Here is a 12,326-nt window from a genome sequence, read left to right on the forward strand (position 1 = left end):
CCAGAGAAATCTTTACCCATCTTCCTTTGACCAGAGATATGTTATTGTAATTCTAAAGAAAATACCAACAAAGTGATTGGATAAGGCAGTAGAATTTTTTTATTACTTATTCAAAACTGGGGGAAGCTTTTGGGGGGACTTATTCAATAAAGATTTCTTTCCATAAGCACAAAATGGAGAAAATCTCTCTGAATAAGGGCCTTCAAATCCTTGCCACCCTGAACAAGATGTGAGTATGACCTAAGGGTCTGTATCCAACAATGAAGAATGAATACTTGATAAATTGCTCTAATATTTATTCAGACCTTTAGAGTGTATTTTATCAAAGTGTTGCCTCAGTATTTTTCTCATTTAAAAGATTAGGATTTCTTCACTAATACATCAGGAAAGACTTCTTGCACTAGATCAAATCTTTGATAAATCCCCTCCTAAGTCTTCTTCATGGTAATTGAGATGTTGCAAAATTGGGCATGCATTAACAGGCCCAGAGAGATAGTACAAGAAAACAGGAATGAAAACTGAAATGAAATATATAATTGGTTATCATGTTTATTACACTTCAGTCTATATAGCCTTTCAAAGTTCCATAGGTTTCTATGGAACTTTGGAAGGCTAAGTGCTTTGAAAATATGCCTATATAGCTTCTAACATTATCCTAGTGTGGTGTCTGATTGTGTAACAATTTTTCACAAAACAAATCGCAGATTAGAGGGGGTATACCAAAGAAGGGTTGAAGCTGGATATTTTAACTTGTACATAGTGCAGTAATTATATGTTGCTCGAATTTCTAAACTATGTGCCAAAACTAGAATGTTTAGTTCTGTTTTCCCAGAGCAATATTTCCTCTCCTCTTGTAGTAGACAGTTTATCCTAATTGAAAATATTTTGGGTTCTTTTGAACTTCGTTTAGATATTGGTACACATAAAATTTATCAAGCATTTTAAAGCCATTGAGGAAACAGCATCAGTGTGCCAAGATAGCAGACTTTTTTCCTTCAATTGAATGGTAGTGCTTGAATGCTCAATCAATTCTGATACACTATTGAGTTCAAAATGTGTGGCCCCCAGTGGTGACCCTACCATTAGGCCACCTGAGGCGGGGGCCTCAGGTGGCGCTCTCCAGAAGCGGCACTCTCCCCTTCCCTCCTCAACCCTCTTCCCCACGTTTAATGTATTTTTTTCCAAAAGGCGTCAGTGGCAGCAGCATCGATTCCCATAGGCTGCCCTTCTGCTGGCAACCCGCCTCTTGACATAACTTCCTGGTTCCTCAGAGGCAGGATGCAGTACAGTGAAGAGGCACCATGGCAGGGCAGCCTTTGGGAATCACTGCTGCTGCCGCCTTTTGGAAAAAAAAATAAGGTAAACACAGGGAAGAGGATTGATTAGGAAAAGGGGGAGATTCTAGACTGGGCGTAGGCAGCATCTCACACCATCCTTGGGCGGCAGATTGTCTTGGGCCGCCCCTGGTGGTCCCTCTCTGACTGAGACTGAATCATGTGACTTCCTCAACACAATGGGTCTCTATAGAGTGTATTGGCTGTATTTTTCAGATCAAAGGAAAAAGCAGGAAAGGAGTTCCTACCTCTTCTTCTCTCCATGCCTGAACTGCTTCTGACTCATTTAACTTTGATTGTTTCAGTACATCTGTGAACGCCATTTCCAGAAGGTGCTGAACCAGAGCCTATTCACAGGACTGCGCTCCATCACACATTTTGGGAGGCCACCCTTTGTTCCATTTTTCAACTCGCTGCAGGAGGTTCACCCTGAGGTCAGTTCTGTATTGATATCAAACCCAAGTCACGTCCGGCAAACCTTAGAAATGTATTAGCCCATAGAAGCATCATGTTCTTTTCTAATACTTAGAACATGATACTTACTCAAACATTACTCCTGGGGGAATTCTGCACCCCAAAAAAATTCAAAAATCAGGGCATTTTAGTTTTAAGTTTATACAATTCTGCCTACTTCATTTGTCAAAATATCATAGTATAATTTCCATCTTTGAATAACAATGAATTTAAACTATGATACAGAAAATAATTCTTTCTTGAAGATGCTTTTATACAGAATCCCCTCAGGAGTACTCTATTACATCAAAAATAGGGCTTCCTGTTTTGGGGAATCCTAATTTGGCCATCCACGGTGCCTGAGAAGAGCGCTAAGCTAAAGGCAGTACTGACTTCTTGCAGCAACACAGTGGTTTCTACGGTTGCTACTACAAATGCCAGCAGTCAAAAGAAGTTGATGTTGAATGTGGATCAGTGGTTCTTTCAGGCTCTGCAGATTTTAAAGTTTAAATCCCTGACAACTAAAAGCTTTGTCATAAGCCCATTTAGCCTCACTCAGCTCTACTCCATTCCCACAGTGTCCAGCACACCCTACCCCCAGCACACACACTAGAGAGTTATATAGGAATGGGGATTGCAAGGATGGAAGAAGTTGCCATGGGATTCCTGCGGGAATGTAGTCAAAATCTCTGGTGACTCCAAAAAGAGGCTTGCAATGTACTGAGAGAACCAATTGGAGCACCAGACTGAGGCTTGGAATGTATGCTGAGAGGCAGCTGGAGTACCAGAATGAGGCTTGGAACACTCATTGGTTGAATAGTGAATGCCATCTAAAAAACCACGGGAGGCTATTGGGGTGGGGAGGAAACAGAGGGCTGAGAGCAAATAAATAATATAGTTGAATCCTGCAGGTATGGGTGGGGATAGAGAAGATTAATTGTAGGGATGGAATGGATCTTAGTGGGTACAGGTGGGTATGAGTTAGATTCCATTGGGGGTGGGCAGAGATGGGTGAAATTTCTGTCCCCGTGCAACTCTCTAACACACCCACTCACATGTCTCCCCCAACTCATCTGTCCTCTCTTTCTTCCCTGAAATTCATTCTCCTCTCACATAGAAGTCAACTTCTCAACATAAACCCAATGGAAATTACCTCTCCCTGGACACAGTCAAGGAGTTTGTTTAATATTGGGCATGCTCCAGCATCTACAGAGCTTGCTCCTATCTATCCCCCTCCCCCATCTCATCCTCACCATTATTTCTCCAATAATAACCTCTTCCCTTCAAACCAGCCAGTCACCTCACTTTTCCCTCTTCCCCCCCAATGCCAATTCCCACCCCGACCTCTTCCAAGCAGCCTGTCTTACCCCAGTCTGCCAGCCAGCCTGTCCCCTAGAGCCATACAGTTACTCTAGCCTCTCTCAGCCAGCCAGTATTCTCCCACCTTACAGTCTTCCCTGGGACTATACCTGAACAGGTGATGCCTTCTGGCACTATGCAGTTGTCAGAGACTTTGAGTCATGCAGTACCTATATTCCTATGGAGGGGTCTCTTGAAAGGGGCATTCGATTCTGATAGCCATATCTCAAAAAAGGAATTACAAAAGGTTCAAAGAAGAGTGGCCAAAATGATAAAGGGGATGGAACTCCTCCCATATGAGGAAAGGCTAATGAGGTTAGGACTCTTCAGCTTGGAAAAGAGACAGCTGGGGGGGGGGGGGGGCTATGATTGAGGTCTACAAAATCCTGAGTGAAGTAGAATGGGTTAAAGTGAATTGATTTTTCACTCTTTCAAAAAGTACAAAGACCAGGCGACACTCAATGAAATTATATGGAAATACTTTTAAAACAAATAGGAGGAAATAGTTTTTCACTCAAAGAATAGTTAACCTCTGGAACTCATTGCCAGAGTATGTGGTAACAGCAGTTAGTGTATCTGGGTTTAAAAAAGGTTTGGACAAGTTCCTGGAGGAAAAATCCATAGTCTGTTATTGAGATGGACATGGGGGAAGCTACTGCTTGCCCCAGGATTTGTAGTATGGAATGTTGCTTCTATTTGGATTTCTGCCAGGTACTTGTGACCTGGATTGGCCACTGTTGGAAGCAGGATTATGGGCTAGATGGACCATTAGTCTGATCTAGTATGGCTATTCTTATGTTCTTATGAGACTGAGATCATGAACCCAATAGAGCCACTGTACAGTTCAAACTCACTGAGAGATAAGTGATGTTGAAAGGCAGAAGGAGATGAGAAGCAATTGGCTAGAGCCTGGTAGAGATGGGTTTAGGAATCAGAAGAGAGTGATATGTAATAATCCCAGTGGCTCCCTCTAGACTGCTATTATTCCTGTTGGCCCTTATGGGCCACCCAAATTCTTCTGGCAAATATTGAACTCGTCAGGGGAGGTGAATTCTGAACAAATTCTGTACTACACAAAAGACGTAAGTTTTCCATGAGTAAAATACAAACATACCTAATATCCATCTAATCCTGTAGCCCTGTACCTCATCCTCCTAGTTTCAGGATATGCCTTCATGTCTTCTTAGAACACATTAAATTATGTAAAACTAGTCATGCCTTCACAGAATCATAAGGACTATTATATAGAACTTTCTATTATCTTGTCATACTACCCTCAGTCTCCTTAAATATAGCCTAGCTCCAAGGACCACATGGCATCATCCTCTAGTCAGTATGAAAGTGATTAATTTGAGACCAGTGCATTTTGGGAGGAGATTTATAAAAGGGTAGGGACTAGTTTTCTATTTATTGCTACTTGATGAACCTGAAATGCAGGGGCGGACTGAGAGTGGTCCGGACCCCTGGGCACTGAGGGTGGTCTGGGCCCCTCGCCCGGCCACTGCCCGACATACCCCCCCATCACCACGCTGCTGCCCCCCCTACTGCTACAGCCGACGCCCCTGCTGTCCCAGTCCTACCTGAAGGGCCCTGGGGGGTCTAGTGGTCTCTAAAGGGGGGGTGGGGGTAACCATGTTCTTTCCTGTCTGCTGTGCTACCAATATTCCCCCGCCTACTGGCACCGCCGTGTTTTTAAAATGAAAGCCTAGACTTTCCGCAGTAGTCTCGCGGGTCTCGACATTCTCACGAGACTTCTGCAGGGAGTCTTGGCCGCCATTTTTAAAGTATGGCAGTGCTGGGCAATAGCAGCACCACCACAATGGGCAGAAAAGAACGTCCCCCCTCCCCTGCAGAGGCCACTAGATCACCAGCGGCATGCCTTTAAAAGTAGGACCGGGGAAGGTTGTAGTGTGCTGCAAGAATCTGGGCAGAGCACCTGGGCCCCCTAGAGCCTCTGGGCCCTCGGGCACTGCCCAGTTGCCCAAATGGTCAGTCTGTACCTGCCAAAATGCATCATCAGCCCACAGACAAGAACAAAGACAAAATGCAGTTCTGACAGTATTTCGCTATTCACGTCCTCTAGGATTACACACTGCTGAGAAAATGTAGCAGCGCACTGTAACTTAGAATAGACACAATTGAAGTGTTCATATTTGGAGAGGATTGTGAAGGTTCTACACCACTGTACCGCTCCACAGGGCCACAACCCACTTTTCAATGGGATCTTGAGATTTGAGCCTGCAAACCTTTGGCTGCCCACTATGCATGTTACAGGAGTCAAAAGAGCAGTTCTCTTAACCAAGTTAATTGGAGCTAGTATCTACTTTTCTCTGGTTCCTCAGTATAGGAAATATCTGGCCCATGGCATACAGACTTCAGGTTCCTGTTCCAGTGAGTGATGTTTAGAAAGTCAGTGTGACAGCAATATTTATTTGTTTTTTAAGCATTTAGCCCACACCTTTCTCCAATGCAATTTACATTCAGTAGTTATTTCCCTGTCTCTAGTGGGCTCATAGTCTAAGCTTGTATCTGAAGTAATAAAAGATTAATGGGGTCCTTTTACCAAGCTGCAGGAAAAAGGACCCAGTGTTAGTGGCGGGGTCCATTTTTTTCTGCTTGCCAGGGCTCTTTTTACCACAGCAGATAAAAAGCCACCAGACACACATGGTCACGCAGTAAGAGGTAGTGATAAGGGCTCCTGTACTAACACTGTAGTAACCAGGCAGTGAGCGACAATACCTGATTACTACCGGGTTACTGCCACGCAAGCCATTTCCAGAGGTTTTATTTTTCCCCCAGAGATGGTGCATGCTTGGGGTGGGACTACCACCAACGGCTGCGTTGGGCAGGCAGTAGTCCCAGAAGAGTGAGTGGTAAGCCTGCGTTGGGCTTACCGTCGCTCTGTAAACGGGCCCCTTAGTGACTTTCCCAAGATCACAAGAAGCCACAGTGGGATTTGAACCAGGGAAACTCACTGTTCTAACCATTAGGCTAGTCCTCTACTTCCGGATGCCAGGTAGCATTCAAACTCATGTAAAAGACACCCTGGCACATTATGTAGGTTGTTAGTTTTGGCTATGTTTACCAGTCATACTCTTTCTTATTAGATATTTTTACTTGTCTTTTTTCAAGGTACGGAAAATTGGAGTGTTCAGCTGCGGACCCCCTGGGATGACAAAGAATGTAGAGAAAGCTTGTCAACAGCTCAACAAGCGGGATCAGGCACACTTTATGCATCATTATGAGAACTTCTAATTTACTGGCAAAGATCTTGCCCCTTCCCGCAAGAACTTTAGGACAATACTCTGCACTGGCTTTCCCATTCTGTTACTGAAATATGTTGTAGAAAAATGTTGTGTACCATAGAGAGACGTAAATAGCATCAGTAAATGGAAAGGACAGATGGCAAGATTCCAGAACGTTTCAGAGCTGCAGATCTCAGCAGCATGAAGTTCAGTGTTTATGTTACACCGAGATGTCTATGCTTTCTACAAATGTCAGGGTATACCCTATGGCAGGGATGATGCATACAATGCAGATTATATAAGAAATAATTTCATACTTCTTAAAGCTGGCAAGTCAACTTTAGCAAGGAACAAAATTAATCAGCCATCATCCCATTTCCAACACTAGAAAATCTTAACTACCTTATATGTAGCCCTGAAGCAAAAGAACCAGGTGCTCCCATAATATTCTAGAAGACCCTTGTTTGCTAAAAGGAATCCTGTGTGTTTCAGCACTTATAGAAACATGATGGCAGATATGGACCAAATGGCCCATCCATTCTGCCCCTCCTTAGTAGCCACTAATTCCTCCTTTTCCTAAGGGATCCCATGTGCCTGTCCCACGCTTAAATTCTAACACAGTACTTGTCTCCATGACCTCCATCACGAGGCCATTCTACATGTCCACCACCCTTTCCATGAAAGAGTGTTTCCTTATATTCCTCCTAAGCCTGTTTCCTCTTAACTTCATCCTATGCCCTCTCATTCCAGAGTTTTCCTTTATTTGAAAAAGGCTCACCTCCTGTACATTTTAATGTATTTAAATGTCTCTATCATATCCCCTCTCTCCCGCCTCTCTTGGATGATTGCGGTCATACTAGTTTGGCATTATAGTATGAATAGCCCTTTCTATGTGAAGGCCTCTACAAACCAGGTCCAGAGACCTAGGGTATGTATGTAGAAGCTCTAGTAAAATTAACCAATAGGTGCTAATTTGTTGAAAAATGGAGAAAAGCCCTCAGAAACCGTAGGCTAAATTGCCACTAGGTTTAGAGCGTGGTTAGAGCTTATATTGACTTATAACACACGCTACAGTTTAATCACTGGGCAGAAAAACTCCATTTGAAAAACAAGGCTCATAAAATTTTTTTCGCCCCAAATTATTCTGTGTGAACACACAAGAAAATGTGTGAACACAAAAGAAATTTTCTTTCAATATATGTTTTTTACAAATGTTTTTTCAAAATGTTTTTATCAAAATGTTAACGCATCAGCATATCAAAAAAAGAAGAACACTTAGCTTTGTAGTGTGTTAAGACCGGGCACTCATCACTATCTGTTCTACGGGAACCCGTTTCGCCTAGAAACGTGGCTTCTTCAGGAACAGAGTGCTATTGACATATGCTGACAATCTAAAATGAACAAAAAATCAAACTTAATCAAAATATGAAAGAAAACAGTATAATTGCACACCTTGAACTCACATTATGGTCAGCATTACTTTTAGCCAGACGTCTACAATACTTCAAGATGGCGCCTTGGCGTCCACGTACAGTCAGCTGACTGAAATACTGTTGTACACGTTACGTATCGGGCGTTAGTAAAAGTAGTGCCAATCAATTGCATTGTTTAGCCCGTTGGGTTCCAAAGTGTCAAGTTCAAAGATCCACCTAGCCTCCTTTCGTAATAAAGTCAATTTTCGATTGCCTCCTCTGTGATGTTTGCCTACTTGGTCTAAAACTGAACAGCGTAAATCTTCAAATTTATGATTAAGAGAAATGCAGTGTTGCACAATAGGTTCTTTAACTGCTGATCTACGGATGTTGGATCTGTGTTCCATAATTCTGACTTTTAATGGTCTGGTTGTCATACCGATGTAAATCTTATTACAGGGACAACAGAGGGAATATATAACATGATCAGAAATGCAATTGGTGAATTGTAATAGCTTATGGATTTTGTTGGTTTTATAGTTTACAAATTGTTTTGTCTGTACGGTGATGGAGCATATTTGGCAATGTCCACATTTGTGATGACCTAAGACTTGTTTTTTGTGAACAAGAGGAAGGCTTGCGTCTGCCGGGCTGATGATTTCTTTAATGTTGTTCGTTCTGGCGAACGCAATTCGTAGATTAGTATTTTCAAAAATGCTCATAGATCTCATTATATCCCATCTGTTTTGGATCAGATTTGCAAGATGGGGGCTATGTTCTGTATATCGCATGACCATAGTGAGATGATTGTCTTCTGTTTGATGTTTGGATGTGTTGTTCAGAAGTAAATCTCTGTCATTACACTTGGCTCTGCGGTATGCCTTTTTGAGGACATGTTTTGAATAACCTCTCTTCAGTAAATTGGACATTAGTTCTTCTGCTTGGATTTTAAACATAGATGAATCAGTGCAAATGCGTTTTAACCTTAGCATTTGAGAAAAGGGCAGACTATTTTTAAGATGTGTAGGGTGACAGCTGGTATTATGAAGAAATGTATTGCGATCAGTGCTTTTCTTAAACACTTTAGTGACGAATTTGTTTGAAACAATATTGATCTCAACGTCTAAATAATGTATACAGTTGTGTGAATGTTGTTCGGTAAACTGAATATCCTGGTGACAGCTGTTCAACCAACGCATAAATCGCTGAAGATCTAACTCTGTGCCCCTCCAAAGCAAAAAAATCTCGTCTATATACCTCCACCAACGGAGTATAGCCTGATGAAATGGGGAGCAGGCAATCCATGTCGATTCAAAATTGGACATGTAAAGATTTGCTATTGACGGGGCAAAAGTTGCCCCCATGGCTACCCCACTAGTCTGTAAATACATCTTGTCAAGAAACAAAAAATAATTTTCTTTCAACGCTATCCCAGCTAATGTTAGTAGAAATTCCGTGGGTATGGCGTGTGGTCTGGCTCTCTTGTCCAATGTTGATTTAATTGTGTCAAAAGCCTCATCCTGAGGTATGGAGGTGTATAAAGAGCATACATCGAGGGTAACCATCAGAACGTTTTCGGGGATGAAATTCATCTCCTGAAGTTTACACAAAAAATGGGTTGTGTCCCTGATGTAAGATGGATAATTAGGCACTTCTGTCCTTAGAAAGGTGTCGATAAAGATTGACAAGGGTTCTAGAATTGAATTTCTGCTGGACAGAATGGGTCTGCCTGGGGGGTTGATTAATCGCTTATGTACTTTAGGTAAAAAGTACATAACAGGGATGATGGGATGTTGACAACATAAAAATTTTTTATCCTTCAAAGTGATAAAGCCTTCATTAAGTGCTTTGTTGATTGTTCTGTTAATGAGCGATTTTAGTCTATTGGTTGGATTTAATGTCAATCTCTTGTAATATCTGATGTCATTCAACTGTCTAAGCCCTTCATCAATGTAATCACTCCGATTTTGAATAACAATTGCTCCACCCTTGTCTGCCTTTTTTATGATAATATTATCATCGTTTCTAAGGTCGTTCAGTGCGTTTTTTTCTTCTCTGGTGATGTTGTAGTTTTTTTGTTGTAAGACACCTCTTTTAGATTTTAAATTTTCTAGATCTTTCAGAACCATGCTTTTAAATGTCTGAAGTGTGGGAGCCTGTGGTACAGGCGGTTTCCAAATGGACTTAGGTCTGACAATAGTTCTATCATAAGTGTCTTCTTGATTCTGAAAGAAAAGTTTGAGCTCTAATTTTCTAATAAACTTTTCTAAATCAATGTGAAATTGAAAATCGTTGAAATGGGTGGACGGAACAAAAGAAAGACCTTTGCACAGAACCGACTGTTCTGTTGAAGTGAGTTCTCTATTAGACAAGTTGATGACTACTCGTTCTGTTTTTTCTATTTTTGAGACCTTGTCCACGGTCTGTTCCGTTGAGCTGTGTAACCTCGTCTGCCTCCTTTTCCCCTGCGTTGGAATCTGTTCCCTAAAAAAACTTTTGGATTGGGATCAGAGGATCCACCGGTACTGCTTAAAGACGATGATGATACATAAACAGCAGTTGACTTCTTGTCAATAGTTGTTTCTGTCTCCGTTCGCATCCACGAGTAGACATTGTTAGAGGAATAATCTTTCTCATCTCTTGTTAGTTTTTTCAATTTCGATTTTTTGACGTTGTCACGAAATTTGTCTATATTTTCCTTAAGAAGACTATGCTGTTCATCAAAATCAGCCAGTATGGTGTTATCCTTGATTCTGACTAAGTCATTGTCTAATTCAGCTTTAAGATTGTTCAGGTGAGTTTGACTTTTTTCAATTATCAATAACATTAAATCAAGTGAACACTTGTTTAGTATTCCATTCCATTTGTCAATGAAGTCACTATCCTCTGTATAACATTGTGGTGCTTTATTGATACGTAGACCACGAGGGATTTTTTCTCTTTTACAGTATTTCTCCATTTTCAACAAATTAGCACCTATTGGTTAATTTTACTAGAGCGTTTTTCTTTGGTATTAGGTTACTGTTTCTGCTCTAGATCACTGCAGTTGTTCAGTTTGATTGTATGTATGTAGAAGCCCCAAGTGTTGGAACTACAGTACATACAGCAGTGTTCTTCACTATAAGGCACAGAAGCCAGTGGAAGCTCCCATCAACTTTAAGTCCAGTTTCCTGACTCTTTCCTTCTTGTCTGAAGGTTTACAAAAAAAGTACTGTCTCTGAAACAGTTTTCTTCCTGTGCCATGCAGTGTCTGAACTCCTGCACTATACTTAGAAGGCTGTAAGAGAAATTAAGACGTTTGGATGCTATGCACCTCAAACTCAGAATAGCTGTTCCAGAGGCATGCCAGCAGCAACCCTCCAGAGAAGGTTGTTGGGGATGAAAACAGAATGCAGGAGGTTGGTTGATAGGAGAGGTGGGAAACTGGCTGCTATAGGTTTAGTAGAGTGTGTGTGCAGAGGAAGGACTGGGGAGAGAGAGTGTATTGAGAGAGGATGGTTGAAGGAAGGAGGAAGAGAGTGTGGTGAAGCAGATATTTTAGTTACATGAGTTGCTCTCAGTACTGACCACATCACTGGATAACCACCCCCCCCCCCCCCCCCCCACACACACACACACACACACCTCACAATCCATACCTTGCTCATAACTTTATCCCACAGTCCTGGCTGTCACATTGAAGATTTGTTATTTATTTTTTTTGCCAAAGTAGCCCATACTTGACAAGTAGTGACAATCATTCATACAGAGAGTTCAGGCAATTCAAGGAAGCCATGCAAAGAGTAAACATCTCACCATGCCAGTTAGAGAACCATTATGGAGAATTTCAGCCATACACCTTACTGGTTTATTTAATGCTTCTGGAAATTACTGCAATAGAACCAGCAAATCCTCCTCCTTCTAGGAACCACTTCTGTTGTCAACTTTCATAGACTGCATATAGTAATCTTTTCTCATACTGGGGACTAAGAAGGAATCAGGACCCCTTTGCTGTCATTTTTAACTTTGCTGGTATACCTTTCTAATTTGCACCAACTCCATAAGCTCATGAAAGCAGGGACTCATCCACTTCTGAGACACTAACGAGTCTAACCTTTTATATGACAATAGTTCATCCAGGAGCACATACCTGTATAGAGTGGAGAGTCTGAATATTGTTTATACAACTGGCCCAAAGCAGCAATACCCAATACATGTGAAGATTTCCTGTGGATTGGACTTGTAAATATACATATTGTAAATAAAGACAAGCCTGTTTTGGAACCACTGCTAATGCAGCGGCTGGACTTATTGTATAGTGTGAGTCTAACATGAGATTTCCAAATATCTATTTGTAGTCTGTATCATCAATTTATTATTGTTTCAATAAAATATTCTAAAAGATGTTTAAAGCTCATCATCCAAGTCTTTGGTCTTCTAATTTTAGGACCTTTATCAAGGATGCTGACAAACTCTGGGGTTCAGTTCCTTCACAGGGGAAGAGAATAGAAGAAAAATACGTATACATTTGTTTACTCTTAGCA

The 12,326-nt window shown here is 41.5% G+C and overlaps 1 protein-coding gene across 2 annotated transcripts in view; it reads left to right on the forward strand.

Annotated features, from left to right (window-relative positions):
- The window catches only part of LOC115458080 (dual oxidase 1-like), a 98,628-nt gene extending 91,670 nt beyond the window's left edge, over window positions 1-6,958 (forward strand). For both annotated transcript variants that reach the window (XM_030187899.1, XM_030187906.1), the window contains 2 exons: window positions 1,640-1,768; window positions 6,279-6,958. In XM_030187899.1, coding sequence (XP_030043759.1) covers window positions 1,640-1,768; window positions 6,279-6,401 — 252 coding nt within the window. In that variant the 3' untranslated portion in view covers window positions 6,402-6,958. The remainder of the gene's footprint in view (window positions 1-1,639; window positions 1,769-6,278) is intronic.
- The last annotated feature ends 5,368 nt before the right edge of the window (window positions 6,959-12,326 follow it).

The sequence above is a fragment of the Microcaecilia unicolor genome, chromosome 1, assembly GCF_901765095.1.
Source record: "Microcaecilia unicolor chromosome 1, aMicUni1.1, whole genome shotgun sequence".
Lineage (NCBI taxonomy): Eukaryota > Metazoa > Chordata > Amphibia > Gymnophiona > Siphonopidae > Microcaecilia > Microcaecilia unicolor.